The sequence below is a fragment of the Pygoscelis adeliae genome, unplaced genomic scaffold (genome assembly GCF_000699105.1).
Source record: "Pygoscelis adeliae isolate BGI_AS28 unplaced genomic scaffold, ASM69910v1 Scaffold142, whole genome shotgun sequence".
Taxonomy (NCBI): domain Eukaryota; kingdom Metazoa; phylum Chordata; class Aves; order Sphenisciformes; family Spheniscidae; genus Pygoscelis; species Pygoscelis adeliae.
In genome coordinates this window covers 462765-478712 of record NW_008824247.1, presented here as the reverse complement: position 1 = coordinate 478712, position 15948 = coordinate 462765, and the positions used below count along the sequence as shown (strand labels likewise).

The 15948-nt window shown below is 43.4% G+C and overlaps 1 protein-coding gene across 1 annotated transcript in view; it reads right to left on the bottom strand.

The window, feature by feature from the left end:
• The window catches only part of ARHGAP20 (Rho GTPase activating protein 20), a 50583-nt gene extending 35259 nt beyond the window's left edge, over nt 1–15324 (bottom strand). Inside the window, exon 1 of the mRNA XM_009335261.1 lies at nt 15242–15324. Coding sequence (XP_009333536.1) covers nt 15242–15324 — 83 coding nt within the window. The remainder of the gene's footprint in view (nt 1–15241) is intronic.
• Between the last annotated feature and the right edge of the window lie 624 nt (nt 15325–15948).

The window sequence follows — 15948 nt, the reverse complement described above, 5'->3', positions numbered from 1 at the left end:
GAAAAATACATCCCTGTTGCATTCAGTGTGAAAGCAAACACATGACTGCTCACTTCGTCAATCCTGTATTTACCAGAAACCACAAAAGCACAAAAAGTACTTCTTCTTCCCCCTGCAGAGCTTCCTTGGGGTTTCTCAGTAAAACTGATACCTGAATGGCATGACCCCCAAAATGTTTATTCTTGGTGTAATGAATGTCAGCTTTATTCTCTATTTGTAGTGAAAACGATGAAAGAAATTATACTTTCCAAAGGAGAGTTTAACAGCCCATGTTAAGTGGTTACTAAATAATCCAAATGTCATTTATGCCAATGGGAAGTTTTCCCTTGATTTCAGTCGATGATGACTTCAGCCTATCTATGATTTAGATTAAGCTATAAGATGCCTTAGGGGAACAATCTGTTCCAAAGTACTTAAGCGGAAATGAGCTATTGCAGGTATCTCAGCTGTGTGACATCCCTCTCACAGACTGCTCATGCTCCATCCTAAATCTCACTCTGTTATTTTGGTTATCGTTCTCGGCCAGAACTTCTCTCCACTGATGTCATCTCTGCAGCTGCAGAAGTTGATTTCCTCTAATGATGTAGCACCAATGTTCTCTGTGCGACTGATACCTGTTGAAGTAAAATATCACTTTGCTCTTTAACCTCTGAAGTTCTTCACAAGAGGTAGGTGAGAAATGCATCTTTTCATTAGCAGAGGAGTAAAATGGCAGCTATTCAAAAGGCTGAAATCTGAGTCAGCCAGCCACGTGAGAGGCTGCACATGGTCTGTCCAATACTTACACATACATAACACCTTTCCAAATTCCTCTCACAGTGAACAACTTAGCCTATACTCATTTCACACATAGGTACCATAAGCAAAAATACTGCATGCTTGTGCCAGTGCTGAAGCCCAGCTAAGGACCAGAAGCTTTTTGCAGTTTTGCGCCTACACACGTAGAGCTTGCAGCTTACGTCATAAACCTAACTTTGTTTTGGCTACAGGCTAGAGAGGCAACCAGCAGAGCACCTGACAACCCTCCTCATGGTGTTCAGAGACGACAGACTTAGTCTGTATATCTCAAAGGCGAGCTTTGGATGGCTTTAAGGAACCAGCAATTTATCTTTTAGAAAAAATAAAACCAAGTAATTTTCAACTTCAGTGTCTCTCATTTACTTTATCATCACTGAGTCACAGCATCGGGCTAGAGCAACCCACTGAGAGAAGCAGGAGCTATTCACACCCTTTCAAGGCTAGTGAAAACAGCAGCTACCTGCACAGTAAGAAACATCTACAGCCCAGCCCACATTACAGATTTTTGCCAAAATGGATATATCAGTCAGGGATGACATGTGATTTGTGACCAGCAGAGATGCCCCCAAAAAGCAAGCCTGATCTAGAAGTCAAGTTCTTTCGTTTTCTTAATAGAGCTTATACTGGAAATCAGGTAACAATATTTGCACTTTTTTCCTGTGCCTCCTACTCAGACCCTTAAGCTCCCAAAACTTCCTGTGAGAAAGAACTTCAACAGCAGCTTAATAGAGGCTTGCTTCCTATTTTTGTTAATGAGGCAGGCCCTGGTAACTGGAGCTTGGAAGCCAAGACGGTTTACTGCTGGAAAACCTTTAGCACGTAAGATATATTACCCATATTGTGTGGCTAGAGGATATTTTGCATTCAAGATAATTAACTTAATAAGGTACTGAGAACAATTCTTTAGCCAACCAAAAGAAAAGCACTCCAATTTGGTGTGCAAGCCCTGTCTCCCCTGAGATAAGGTGGAACACCCCCCCCCAAACCTGTAACACAGGTGAGTGCTGATCTGCATCACAGGGTTGCTTATAGTGCACTCAAGTGCAATATTAACATTTCAGGACTTCAACACATGACTTGTACAGTATCCTGGCAAACCTGACTATATCATCATAATGGATCATCACGTTCTGTGTGAGAAAAGAGTGAAAAATGAAGTGAAAGAAGAAATTTTTTTTGTACGCTGAAACCAAATGCCCATGCTTGGGACTGAACACAAGACAATGGAGATGGTCCTGCTTATGCTCCTGATGAGTTTAGCCTCTATCATACTGGCACCTCATTAAAGTGCATGGTTTGAAAAGAGCTGCTCGGCCCAGGCCGCCCCGTCCCCACTACCTGTTTGGCATGGCCACACAAAGACCTGCTGGCTTCAGGGCCGAGCACTTGCAGCTCCTCTCGCCATGAACGAAGCTCCACGCAGACAAGGCTCACCCACACGGAGCAATCTGCAGCTCAGAGCCCTATTTAGACAGGCAGATTATATAAAAATAATCCTCTGCATTTTTAAAGGCGGTAGCCGCTCACTACTGTCACTGCCTTCCAGCCGTGACCAGTGCCCTCGGGGAGTCACCCACATGCTCAGGATCTTTGGTGCTTCTTCCCACTTTGACTCCTTGTGATTCGGAATATGCTTTTCATCTAAATTTATGCGGCACTTTATTCTAATAAATAATAATTACACCTGGAGGGTGAAAGTAAAGACAAAAAGTATCAGCCTGGAGGGTAGGAGTGTTTTCCAGGAAGATGGTAGGTAAGATATGGGCAAACACAAAGTTAGTATGCTGTTGTAATCTTACACTGACTATTTATAAAAGGGACTTGGAGAGACAAGCATAAAAATCTCTTAATCACATCGGCTGCCAACCCATTTCTGAAAATCTGCTGTCAACTTGATCCCTGCTAAGGGAGCTTCTTTCTGAGGATGCTGGGCATGTTTGCTTGCTGTTATCTATGGTAAATCTTATACAGTTGAAGCAGCACTTTGTGAAAACAGCGCAGCATTCCAGAAATAGCAAGTCTATTTTCTGCAGCACTCCTTTAAAGTTTCCTAGGCCATTGCGTACAGTAGCTTTTGTACAATGAAACAAGTGAGATGTGCTTGGTTCTTCAAAAGGCATTAGTTATTTTCTAAGTATTAAAATGCCTGTTCCTACTTGATAAGTGTACTGTACCGGTTGCAACTTCTTTTTTATGAATAATGTATTTGAACAAACCCGAGGCAGTCACCTCTCGCCCCTGCGTTTTCCCTCATGGACTGTGCCTGTGGGTCTCACAGAAAGCCCTCTGCCACAGGCACGCGTCAGCCCCAGTTCACAGCCTCTAGCACAGGGCTAGCCTCACTCTACCCGTGCAAGCGGCTGGACCTCAGCAAGCTGCAGCAGAAAACACTGCACCCAAGACAAAGCAGCGAGTCCCAGTAGGGTCACAGAGCCTTTGGCTCAAAATGCACTGCAACCCCCTCTCCAGCACAGGCAGGACACAAGCACAAGCCTGGACAACAGAAGGAAGATGAATATTAGTAGAGACTGGGAGCAAGTTTTGCTCAGATAAATTTATATTTTAGGGCAGAAATCAGGGCTACCACTTATATTTAGGAAATCAGGTACCACTCCTCTGCTTCTAAAACTCAGTGTACACATTTTTATTGAAAATATGAGAAAATATTCCAAATTATTCTAGGATTCTAAAAGTTGTTTTGTACATATCTGAAATCACCTTTCCACAATGTCAAAATCTTACTAAAAGTAATAAAAATTATTATGGTGAATAACGTGGTTTACACTAAATGTTCAAGGTGTTGAGGCATGTAACTCTATTATTTTTCTGTAGTCTTCCAAAAATCAGTAAACGATTAAGACTTGCAGTAAAATATCACATAGCTGTAGGGTAAAATGCATCATTAAAAAAATCCTCACACATTTCAGGATGGAAGCTTGGCAGCTTAACTGAAAACAAGCTGCACTTAAGTAATTTCTACATAGCCAAAAGGACAATATCCTCTGCAGAGCAAATATGTACTACAGTGTGGTGGCTGGAGACAGGAAACACACTTGTGGTTTGGTTTACTTCCAAGGTTTTTTGTTTTATTTTAACAAACAGCTGCAAGGTGTTTACTCTGAAAATTTAGCACAAGGGCAAAATTCTCTGTTGGTATAAATTAGCACCACACATTTCGGTCATATTTTGCCTATTTCCACCAGAAAAGAATTTAGTGCAAGTTATTTAAATCCTATTGAAAAGCTCTTGCAGTGTGGGTGTCCTCCAGTTCTGCTATACAGCTCTGCTAGCTATCAACAAGTCCAAGGGGTTTTGGTCCAAGTCTCTCTGAGCAGGGGAGAAGTTTGGGGGAGGACATATTCACATGTAGAAGTCAATAAAAGCTTTTTTGGCCTTTGGAAGAATCGATCTTCTGTTCCCCACTGCAGTTCCTACTCATTTTTACTGAGTGACAGCACCACCACCTTGAGTTACTCTCCCGTTCCAGTTGCACCAGGGAAATGGCATTCCAGGCATTGTCTACCCAGACAAAGATTTCGTTGTTCAGATGAGAAAAAGTGACCTTTTGGGGGAAAAAAAAAGAAAAAAAAAAGGAAAAAAAAATAGGATGAACAGAGGGCAAAGAAAAGGCCAGAACTTAACACCCCAGCACTGCAGTTCTGCACCATGATTGGGCTTTTTGGAGCTTGTCGTGGCCTATAAGAAGTCTGGAGGCACAGGGCACCTTTGGCATTTCCACCGTGGCTCCTTCCTACCCATTCCAAGGAGGCATATAGGGGAGCACTGGCTTCTCAGTTTCACCCATGTCCCCCTAGGAGGATCCAGTATTATTTTAGTAGCCTGAAGGGATAAGGTTTCTGTCCTACCTTAATGTTTTTGGGAAGCAGCAATTGGGACATTTAATCCCACTTGATCACAGTTGGGACATTTAAAAGCCTAGCTCAAGTCCGTTGATTTTGAGTTACCTCATGGATGAAACTAACCTTTCCTTCAAAAGTGAGTTTCAAATATCTTCTTGCAAACTATATTACAAGAGTTCAGCGCAGGTCATGTAATAGCCAGGAATTCTGGGCTACCAAAAATAGCCAGGACATGCTGCAGACCTCTGTAGAAACAGGTCATTTCAAGCTGAGGTGCACATGAGGTGAGAACATTGGTGTGTGCGTCTTTAGAAATCCCTTCTGGACCATCATGTATGGCTGTTAGTGAGCGTGCATGTATCTGCCTACCCTGTTGTCTGCAGCTACATAATATACACGTTGTAGATGGGCAAGAATAAGGCACTTGTGTGACCATGTCCTTTTAACAGGGAAACAGCATTTTCTAGGTGACTGCCTAGGTTTCTTGCCTGTCGGTCACCTCACTCCATTATCAGGTAATACCAGGGGGGCTGCTCATGGTCTCTCAAAGTCTCATTGCTCAACAGTCATTCCCCTTTAGCCTCTGATTTTCCCATTCTTCAAGAAGTAATTCAGCTAGGCTCTTCCTTCCCCTCCTTGGCTCATGCCACCTGGGTAAAGTCTTCAGTTAGGCAGCAATGAGTTTTAAGAAAAACAAATGCATTCAAAACAGTGCAAGACTTCAAATAGGGGGCCAGGTGGAGCAAACCTGGAATCCACCAGCTGCTGTTCTCTGATGGCCCTTTTTCAGGAGAAAACTTGCTGATTAGAAACAAAGTAATCACATACAAAGTGACCTATAAATAGCTGCAAGTACTGCCTTTAAAAGATAAGCCCCTTCACCACACTTTATCCTCTCGCAAGCTGCAGCTCTCAAGGAAGCCGCTGCTGCCTGGCCTTGCCTGTATCCCCACAACTGTGGGACACTGTGGGGGGGTGAACTCCACAGAGCTCCACCGCAGACGTGAAGGGAGGATCTGCCCAGCCCTTGTACTGGCTTAAATTTTTAAGGACCACTTCCCTACGAGGGACGACTGATATGGGTGCTGCATGGAAGACGGGATTGTCACTTCACTGCACCTGTCCCAGCTGTAACAGGAACAAATCTGGCTTTGGTTTGCCTCAAGGGCTTTAAACCATATTTTGATACTAGTACTACAGCACAGGAATTATCCTATTACAGTGAAGAGATTACTTGATATGCCTGCCGCTGACAGCTATTGCAAGTGTAATGACCCAGATTCCTTTTGAACAGCCAGCAGACAAATTAGTTGCAGCCACATGCACCAGTTTGCTCTCCTATAACTAACTGCCTACATATTCAATGAGTTTTTTGCATAGCTACTCAGGCAGGTTAGCCACAGGTTTCTGTTCCACCAGTGATCTAAGCTGGAGAAAAAAGCTGTTAGAGGATTCCCCACATCCCTGCATCTGATGATAATTACTTTACATAAGGGAGAAGTGGGCACAGGCCAGTTACCTGCAAAGAATGGCAGCCTGGGGAAGGGGGAAACGCAAGACCCTTTCCCATGATGACTTTTTTTTCCATGTTTATTTGAGCCTTTGATACAGCAGCAGAGCTTGCCTATGTCTGATTAGTGACCTCCTTGTAGAAATGCACGTCAGACTTGACACACCACCCACCAGGAAACCTGTCCTGCTCTTGGACAGCAAAACTGAGGGGAATGAGTGTGAGGTTGCTTAGTTGGAGGGACTCAGCAACTGAATGTGTTTCCAGAGGAGCTCTGATAAAATGAGATGCCTTGAAAAATATTGGGTATGGTTTTACTACCAGAACAAAACACAGAGGGAAGAGAGGGAAGGAAGGTGGACGAAAACACCTCAGCTCTGCTTATTCATTCAGGTGAAGGTCTTTACCATTCTTTTCTGCATTTTCTGAATAATCCTGCTATGAAGACCTATCTACACCTAGATGTACTGAGATACCTACTCCCACTGAAGGCAGTCTGTGTTCCGTGCACAGGCTCCCTATAGAGCGCACGAGGATCCAAACCAGCACACTCATCTCAGTACTTACAACCACCTTCAGGTAGGGGACAGGACAGGCTGAACATGGATGTGTCAGCGGGTGATATACAAAAATAATACAAAAATGATCCTGGGAACAGATGCAGGCCTTTCTCCTCCCAGGTAAGTGCTTTTACCATTCATCTACAGAGCCAAGCTTGCTCCTGTGAACATAAGATTTTTGGTCCCAGGAGCACTGCATGTCCTTCTGCACAGTGGCCCAGCTTCAACTGTGGGAGGAAGAAGGAAAGTCTCCACTCACTCCAACTACTCTCCGCTTTAGTAGTTACATCACTCTTCTGGGAAGCAGAAGATGAATTGTCTAAGGAGGCAGAGAGGAGGCTGAACCTGGGTGATCCGTCGAAAGTACACCGTTTCACAAAGAGTAGTGGTGGTCTGTGGGGACCTGCCTAAGGAGCAGGCTAGAAATGCCTAGCATAGCTTACACCAAGCTTGCTAGATGGCACAAACCTTGGTTGCAACATAGACCATGGTCTCTCTCTGCCAAAACATCCGATGAGCCAGATTCCTTCCCTCTTCAGCCCTGATACTGCATGTTCAGAAACCACTGCCCTAAACAATTATTAAAAAACACTCCAGAAAAGTGGACTCGGCCAGAGGTTTGAAAGACAGCAACATTTGCAACCGCTTTTGTGAGGGCCTTGCTCTTGCCCGGGCAGGTTAAATAGGGTCTGTGGACTAGTGGATGGAGCTTCTCAGGAGCCTCACATGAAACAGTGTTTAGTTCTTTGCCACAGACCTGTTCATGCTGCCAACTGTCATGCCGTACTGGAATGTGCAAAAGCACAGCTCCAGGTGTTTGGGGAGCTCTTTGGTCAGTAGGAGAGTGCCTAAAGAACAGAGGTCAGGCAGCCACTGAGATGATGTTTTTTAAGTCACAGTCTTAGATTCAGGTACCTAAATTATTCCCATGTCTTGCTCTTGAGGCTCATTATCCTTTATTTGATCTAGCCCCTGGTACTCAAAGACATAAGACGTGGGCACAGAAGAAATCTAACAACAGACCGTTACTCCCGTGGTGTGATTAGAAACTCCTCACCAGCAGTTTTGTGCACCATGAGGAAAGAACTGGAACAGGAGAAGCGATGCCGTTATCAGCCAGGAGGAGAGTTCAATGCGTATTTAATGCTGGCCCTTGTCAGAGGTGAGAGCACCAGAGGCTGCACATCAGCCTGCACATCATTAGAGGCTTTCTGCTTGTTTACGCAAGATAAATGATCACAAAGCAGTCTGAGCAAGTCGGTCTGTGATTTCCTCAGGTATGCCGCTGCCCAAACTGCTTGGCCAGACTGTCATTTGGCAGAGATTTTATTGTCTAAAATCAGGGATACACAATGGCTGGACAACAGCTGCATTTTGTCAGACCTCAAGGCCTAATCAAAAAAGCCCCCAAAATGGGCCGCAGCCAAAAACACATGTGGACAGTGAGACATCTGGACAAGCAGAGCCCTGCGCTCATCCCGATGAGCAGTGCCCCTCACTGTCTTGTCCTAAAACTGTCACAACTCTATCCAAAGGTGAATCAGCTTAAAGTGCTAGTGTTAAACTATTAGTCATTTATTGTAAAATTAATCCCTCATTTAAACTCCAATCCCTCCAAAACCCTGCTTCCAAGCCTTCCTTCTTTTTACCTCTAGTCCTTTTCTTTTAATAAAAAAGGCAGAATATCTCTGAGTTAAAAGGTCATTTGAGGCCTCAGAAAGTTCACTTTGTTCCTTGTTAACAGTTAATAAAATTTTATCTCCAGCTATTACTACATAAAAATAACTTTTGCATTCAAACACATGGTTTAAAGAAACAATACTCCAGTGTCATAATTAGCTTAAATCAAGCATGAATTAGAAATACTATAAAAATGATGACTTGTACAAGATCATCACAAGTTATTTTAATTACGTGCAATTCCATTAAAAAGGAAGAGCAATTTGGTACAAAATAGTGGTTTGGTTTTTTTAAAATTACTATTTTTCTACAAATTCATGTGTCCTTACCTTACATAGGGAAACATGACATACTGAGGGGAGAAATCTGGGGAAGTTCTCATACAGAGATTTCTGCCCATTCAGATTAAGCATAAAATGTTAATACATCAAAACTTTTCATGAAATGGAAAATCTTAGAAAAAATCCAGATCAGAAATTTTGAGGCTGAATTAAATCTAAAAACTAAACCCAGAAGCAAAGAACTTTTCATTTGCTTTGTTGACTGAGTCTTTAGGAACAGGATTTTCCCTCCATCTTGATGACTAGAAACTTGATTTCTAATGAAACTGTGATTTTTATAACCACATGACTCCTGGAGCTGGAGCTTTATGGAAAAAGTTATGAAATATCACAAGTCAAGATAAAATGAGTGGCACCTGTACTTAATCGCCCACATTGGGAAACTTTGTTTTGTGGGATTTTGCCCTTTTTCTTCCTTTCTTTCATAAAATGGCTCTTCTTTATTCTTGAGTGTATTGCAGTCTCTCAGACAAAGGGCTGTAAGATGAGGAGTGCATGACACAGGGCTGCCGCTGGGGTGCTGCCACTTTGATTTTCACCCGGGGGAACCACTCTGACAATAGTGACAGCCCTTGTGCTTCCCCAAAAACCACCAGCCCTGTGGCTTCAGAAAGACTGCCTTGCAAGGTCTTCCTTGAGGCGTGCCCCTTCCTAAGGGTGAATGAAGGCGTTTAAGAGCCCTCATCTCTTGTGACCACGCCATTTGGGTGGCCGAGGGCATGGGGGGAGGCTTTAGAGATGTTGTTTCAGTTGTGCACGCGCATAGTTAGCTACTCGGCGCCCCGCCACTGGAGTCAGCCTCTCACAAGCCACGGGGCAGCGAGTGAGGGCCACACCAGGGAGCAACCCCCCGGCAGGGCCTTGGCTTGCCTGACAGCCACTTCTGCCTCAAACACTGTAAATCTTCCCCTCTGCCCAGGGTGCCAGTTTCAAAGTGACTTGTTACCCCATTATCCCCTACCCTCTCCTCCATTTTGCAGCCTTCAGGGGACACCCTCCCCCCCAAACTGTGACACCTGCATTTGGAATGGAAGGAGTCTGGGACAGTCTGGGACAGTATCTGGCCACGCTACCTCCCGTCCTGGTTTTGAGCCCCTCTCTCCCATCACCGCTGGTGGTGTGTAACAGCTTTGGAGGCAAAACCCCACACTGACCATACATATGACACATACAGGCACACATGGAAATGTGCACACGTGCAATATGTCAGCCTTTGTCTTGCAAAGCCCCTCAGGTTTAGCTGCCAAGCGCCATTTGTCTTAACACCATCCCAGGGCTGTCCCCTGCAGCAGGGTGGCCCTAAGGCCATGCCCTGCGTGCTGCCAGCAATGGCACTATCGATCCGCCAGGCCACGGTGGCCACAGCTAAAGGTCCTGCTCCTCCACCTGACAGGTTTTGCTGTGGTGACTGATGGGGAGAGGCACCTTGGCGACAGGGCGGCCTCAGCTGGGTGGGTGCCGTCCCCGCTCAGCACCCCAACAAGTGCTGTCATGGGGTCCAGGGGGCTGTGTCAGAGCAACACCCGCCTCTGCCATGACGGCCGAGGGGACAGCGGCTGCTCGGGGCGTACCTGTCTGCAAAGGCCTTGTCCTGCAACAGCCAGTAAATAAAATGGCTGTGGGGAGCAACGGGGCGGCAGGTGCTCCCGCTCGATGCCCCTGTACCGTACCGAGGTGCTGAGCCTCACCAACCAAATGCACCTCGCGGAGATTATTTTGCTAGGTGAAATTAATTGCTACCATGGAAACAAGTGAAGAACAAGCAAAACGATTACAACCAAAATACCTACTTAACAAGTTAATTATTCGCAATGAACTTTTATTCCTTTCCTCCCCGCAATTGGATTTGCCTCAAACACCAAATACTCATCTTCCCTGTGAAAAAAAGACAGTTAAGGCCTTCTGGCAATTTACATTTATTAAAAGTCTCTATTTTTTTCTTCATCTAGTCACATAGCTTAGATCATCCACATATCTTCTGACTAAAACCCTGAAAACACAATGTCCAAGACTTTGGGAACACTCTGTATTTGACTAGCGCCAAGTGGAATGTATTACTAGATTACACATATGATCTTCGTTATCTGGGATATTTAGCATTTGGCACGGGACCCCTGGAAGATAACATGCCAGAATCACTTACTGTGCATTGGGAGAAGGAAGAGCAGCCTCTCCATGAATGGCACAATACCTTTTCCACATACAGAGGGAAAAAAACACCTTGGAAACTTGTGAAATCCTCAGTTTTTACCTTTAACTTCTTTGACCATAAAATCCAAATAATAAAACCAGGTGGGCTGACGTTTTAGGTACTTCCTTCTCAGGTTCTTTAAAGATTTGTTCATAAAACCTTTTCAAAATTATGCTTAATTTTTTTAAAAACAACTCCTGCTTCTAGCTTATACCAGAATAACATCATAAACATGCTTCACGCTGTAATAAAGAGTAGTTTCATTACCAGTATTTTAACACTTTTAGTGTGTAGAGACACATATCTATATGTGTCTATATGGTCATGCAGACTCAGAAATTGTGACATTATATTAATAATTTTCAGCATGTAAAAATATCACTTTCAAAGATCTGGTGAGGCGTGCATTAGGAAACGGGAAGCTACCAGCAACTGCAACAGGGAATTTGGCTGCCGCTGTGAAGTATCCGAGGAGTGAGGATTGCAAGACCTGATGCTTAAATCCAGGCCTCAGACATTTCTGTTTCAAGCCCATAATTTGTATTGCACTGAAGTATATCATTAAGTAAGTTGTGCAGTTTTCATTCAAGGACACCAAGAAAAAGTAAGAGGAAAATTACAACTGCGGAACAGGTCCAGGGCCAAATATAACTAACCCGAATCCTTTGCTGATTTCATACACATTAATGGAGTTAACAATCAAACTTATTTTTGCTGCATCTGAGTATCAGCCAAGAAAAATATCAAAAGCTTACTTTTCCAATGTATTTCTAGAATAACTTTGCTCAAAGTGCTTCCAAAGAGGACATCCGATGATGTGAAACAGTCCTTACATGCCTATTCATCACTATTTTATGAGGAAAGAGGAACTGTATAGAAAAAAGGAAGAGAAGCAAAACCAGGAGGCAATGAATAGTCTGCATATTTTCATCTCTTGGAAGTAAGGGCTCAAATTCCACTATAATATCTGTACTATTTACTATGTTCCTCTGCTGCCTGCAGTTACAGTCGAGTGAGGCAGGGATTACAGCGTGGTTGCACATCTGCGTACCACCGTGCCATATCGCCATCCCAGAATTCTTCTGTAGGCCACATATCTTCTAACTCCTTTTATATGACTGACATGGCAAGGCAAGATTTGTAAGGAAGGCTTAACTTTCATTAAACCAAATGATATAGCTGGAGAAAAAGAAGACAAGCTTTTAAGCACACAAGACTTTCAGATTTGCTTCTCTTTCAGGACTGAAGAAGAGGGCAAGGGCACAAACAAGTGTCTTGCTTTTTCCAGCTAGATCATCTTGCCTCACTTACATCCTTGTGCCATCACAGCTACAACACCACTACCATTAAAAAACCTTAATCCTCTGAATGCTAAATAGCCGTCTCCAGATGTCACAATGGTTTCTTTGAATAAATACCATTAATAAACTTTAAAATGCCCCAAAGTAAGTCTGGCCAAAGAGGGTGCCACCACATTTTATGAAAGTGGCCTGTATATAAATCAAGGGCACCTGACATATAAGGTGGTATAAAAATACAAACTGACTTGTGCTTCTAAGTATTTCCTGCCCTTTTAAACTTTGCACTTGTTCATTAATTTCAATAAATATTGAGGTGAGCCAGCTGCTGAGGTGAGAGGATTCATATAAATCCCTCACAGATGTTTGCTAACTTCAGATAGGAGCTTTATTATCTACAAGTCATTAATCAACCATTAACAAGTAAGTGTTATGGAGTCCCAGTATTAAGGTTCACTGCCAGAGGAGAATAATGGATTTTGAAGGCTGGCTATGCCTACAAGAAGGGAAGCTAAGAGCTGAGACAGGTCTGAGATAAAACATTTGGAGGAGATTAGAAAACACGAGAAGTCATTTTGTTGCTCTTCAGCTCGCCTTAAGAGAAAGCACTTCACAAAAGTTAAGCATTTACACAACAAACCGAGTGGAAAGTTCAAACTCATCCATCAATTTGATGATGAAGAGGAATGTGTTTTGCACAGCCAAACAAGGAAGTCAGGCACAGGTGAGAATTACTGCTCCTGTGAACAATAATAAACACCATCCAAAGTATTACCCTCTAACTGATAGACTTTGAAGCTACCAAATCAGCTGCTCTAGTTCTAGGATCCTCAGACTCCACCCAATGCCTCTCACTACGGCCACAGACTTCAGTTCAAAACAACAGGAGCAGCTAAATTGTTGCATGCCACAGGCAGAGGACAGACATGACTGAGGCAGCATCCATCGGTTGTGAAAGCGGCAGGGTCCGTTGGCTAGGCAAAGTATTGCCCTTACTGCAGAACAAGGCAACATTTTCCCCTCTTCAGTCCTCTCCACCACAAAGTTCCTGCCAACTGGCCTTACAAAAAAATCCTTCCACGCACCAGATCTGGAAATAATTCTGATCTGGGCTATACAAGCAAGACATACTTACACTTAAGAAAGCATAAAATTCTTAGATGAAAATGTACATGCTGAGTATTATCCCACTCAGTGTCTCTCCATCTATGTCCAATTTCTGATACTTAGGGAGCAGGCAATAAAACAAACAAAAAAATAAAAGTGGAATTGAAGAAAAATGTTCATGTCTGAACCCCAGCAGGCAAATGAGAGAAGACTGAAATACAAGCATCGACTATAGTTCATTCTCTTAATATCGAGGAGCAAGTCTTAAGACAGCTCGAAGGAAAGACATTATGGAGACATAAGTGTATAAACTGCAGGAAACCCTAAAGTCCAAGGGCTGAGAGATCCCATCTCTTGTCCCCTGTACTCTCCAGTTATTGCTACTCCCCATAGTAATAGTCCCTCTCTAATTTCACAACCTCAGTTACAAACGTGTCATCTATGCCCAAAAGGTGGTATTGCAATTATGAACATAGCTACAAATACAATGAAGAAATAATAGTAAATGAAGAATAAATATGGTAGCACAGACAATCTAAACAATTTCAGTATTCTCATGAAGGGGTTATAAAATACCCATTCATCTTATTTTAAAGACCTGGAAACAAAGTCAGAGAGAGGCCGCAGAAGAAATTTTACAGAGAGAACCAGAACACATGTTGCTGGCTCTCAGTCCTAGGCTCAGGCCACTAGACTACACAAAAAGGTGCAAACACCTTTAGGAATTGATTTCTAAGTTTCCTCTTTTATGCCATAGCCAGCAAAAAGACCTGCAAGCAGTTTCAACTCATTTTCCTTTCCTATTTTGCAACTCTGATGTTTTCATAGAACACTTTCACAGGTTTCTGAAACACTGTGGAATTCTCCATGATGACAAATATGAAACCAGGTATTAGTTAGATCAAACACAAAAAACTTTCCAAAGCTCACATACTGATTACTTAACACACCACAGAGTAGGAAAAAATATTCCTTACAAAGCCATACTTTAATTTCCCTCAATAATGTTTCTTCGTAAAGAGCTCTACACAGCTGGAAGCATTAACAGCCTACCAGATGGTTCCCTTCTCGATAAACACTTATGTTTTTGTAAGTTTAAAGTCTAATGAACTGTAGTGCAGGAAGACAAAAGTTATGTATGCAGAGTGGTTCAAATGGCAGGTCAGGGCTGGGGCTGGACAGTGGACTAGCTCCATAGAAACTCCCATTTCTATGGTAGCTTTACGCTGGGGTAGGGAGGGAGGAAGAACGGCTGATCCTGGCAGAAGATGAAGACAAAAAATGCTGAATGCTTCACACCCACACACACCCACATACACAGCCCCTCAAGCTGCTAATGCTGGACGGGAGAAGGCTGTGACCACCAGATCCTGGCCCACGGCATTGTCCTAAACCAGCAGGTGCTTCCAGAGCCCCGGAGAGCCTGTGCCATGCAGCAGTCCATGACAGAACTTAGCTCAAATTAAATTGTACAATCCCACAATAACCACACCTGAGTTATGCCTGGTACTGCGTAAGTGTACAAGGCAGAAAGTAGGAAACATTCATCTTCTTCTGCCCATGCCATCTCCCCAGCAGACAATCATAGCCAGCCACAAATTAATTAGAACTGAGCAGCCCAAAAGTTGCATGCCCAGTTGCAAATTGGGTAGCAGCTCTGCTTGCCCAATTGGGTATAAACAGCTTAGTGTGGCAGCATGGGGGAAACCCCCTCTAGGAGATCAGCCGGTGTCTGGGCTGGGTCTATCACATCTTTCAGCAGGCTTTATAGTTGTGCAGCTACTGAGCAGCCCGAATTGTGGTTGACAACCTGTTGTGGACAATAGTTCAAAAACATTTCAAGTTTTGGGCTGAGAAACTGCAAAACAGTACAGCCAGCAAAACTCAGTGACTCACCTTGAGACCGATCGAGATCTGTTAAGTGCTTTGACAAAGATCAAAGATGGTGCAGACTGGCGTCTTTGAGCCAAACTCTTCATTTTCTGATTGGAAAGAGAAACAAAATGAAATCATAGGTGAGATTCTGAAAAATAACTGCATGCATACAGAGTTGTTGCAGCCAGACTCCAATTTCAGACCATAGGAAAAAGGCTGAGTTACTGCCATCAGCAACCCTGGAGGGGGAAAATGGTTGTAAAATATCACATATTGAGAAAAACAGGAGCACGACCAGAAAGCCAGTGATAAAGAAAAGCTGATAATTAGTGTCTATACACAGATACCTGAGGTACACTGCACACATGAAGTAAACACCTAGAGCTTGTCCTCAACCACTTTTTGTCCCTCAATAATCTATTGTACTTTAAATTTATCAAATATCCAGATGGTGGTTCAAATTTCAAATGCTTGATACATTTCTGTGTCAGGTCTGACATTTACCATAAATTGTTTGGATTCTACCCACCTAACCTTATGTGCTACATTGGACTACCTTTTTTTGCCAAATCTTTAGAGATGAGGGCATTTTCCTTCCCTACTAATCTAGCTGGAGCATTAAGTCTTGTCTCTCAGTAGTCAACAATGACATTTTTTTCATTCCTGATTATGTATGGGACAAAATAGGAAAGTGAGAGACAGGGCAGTTCTTAGCACAGAACTAGGAA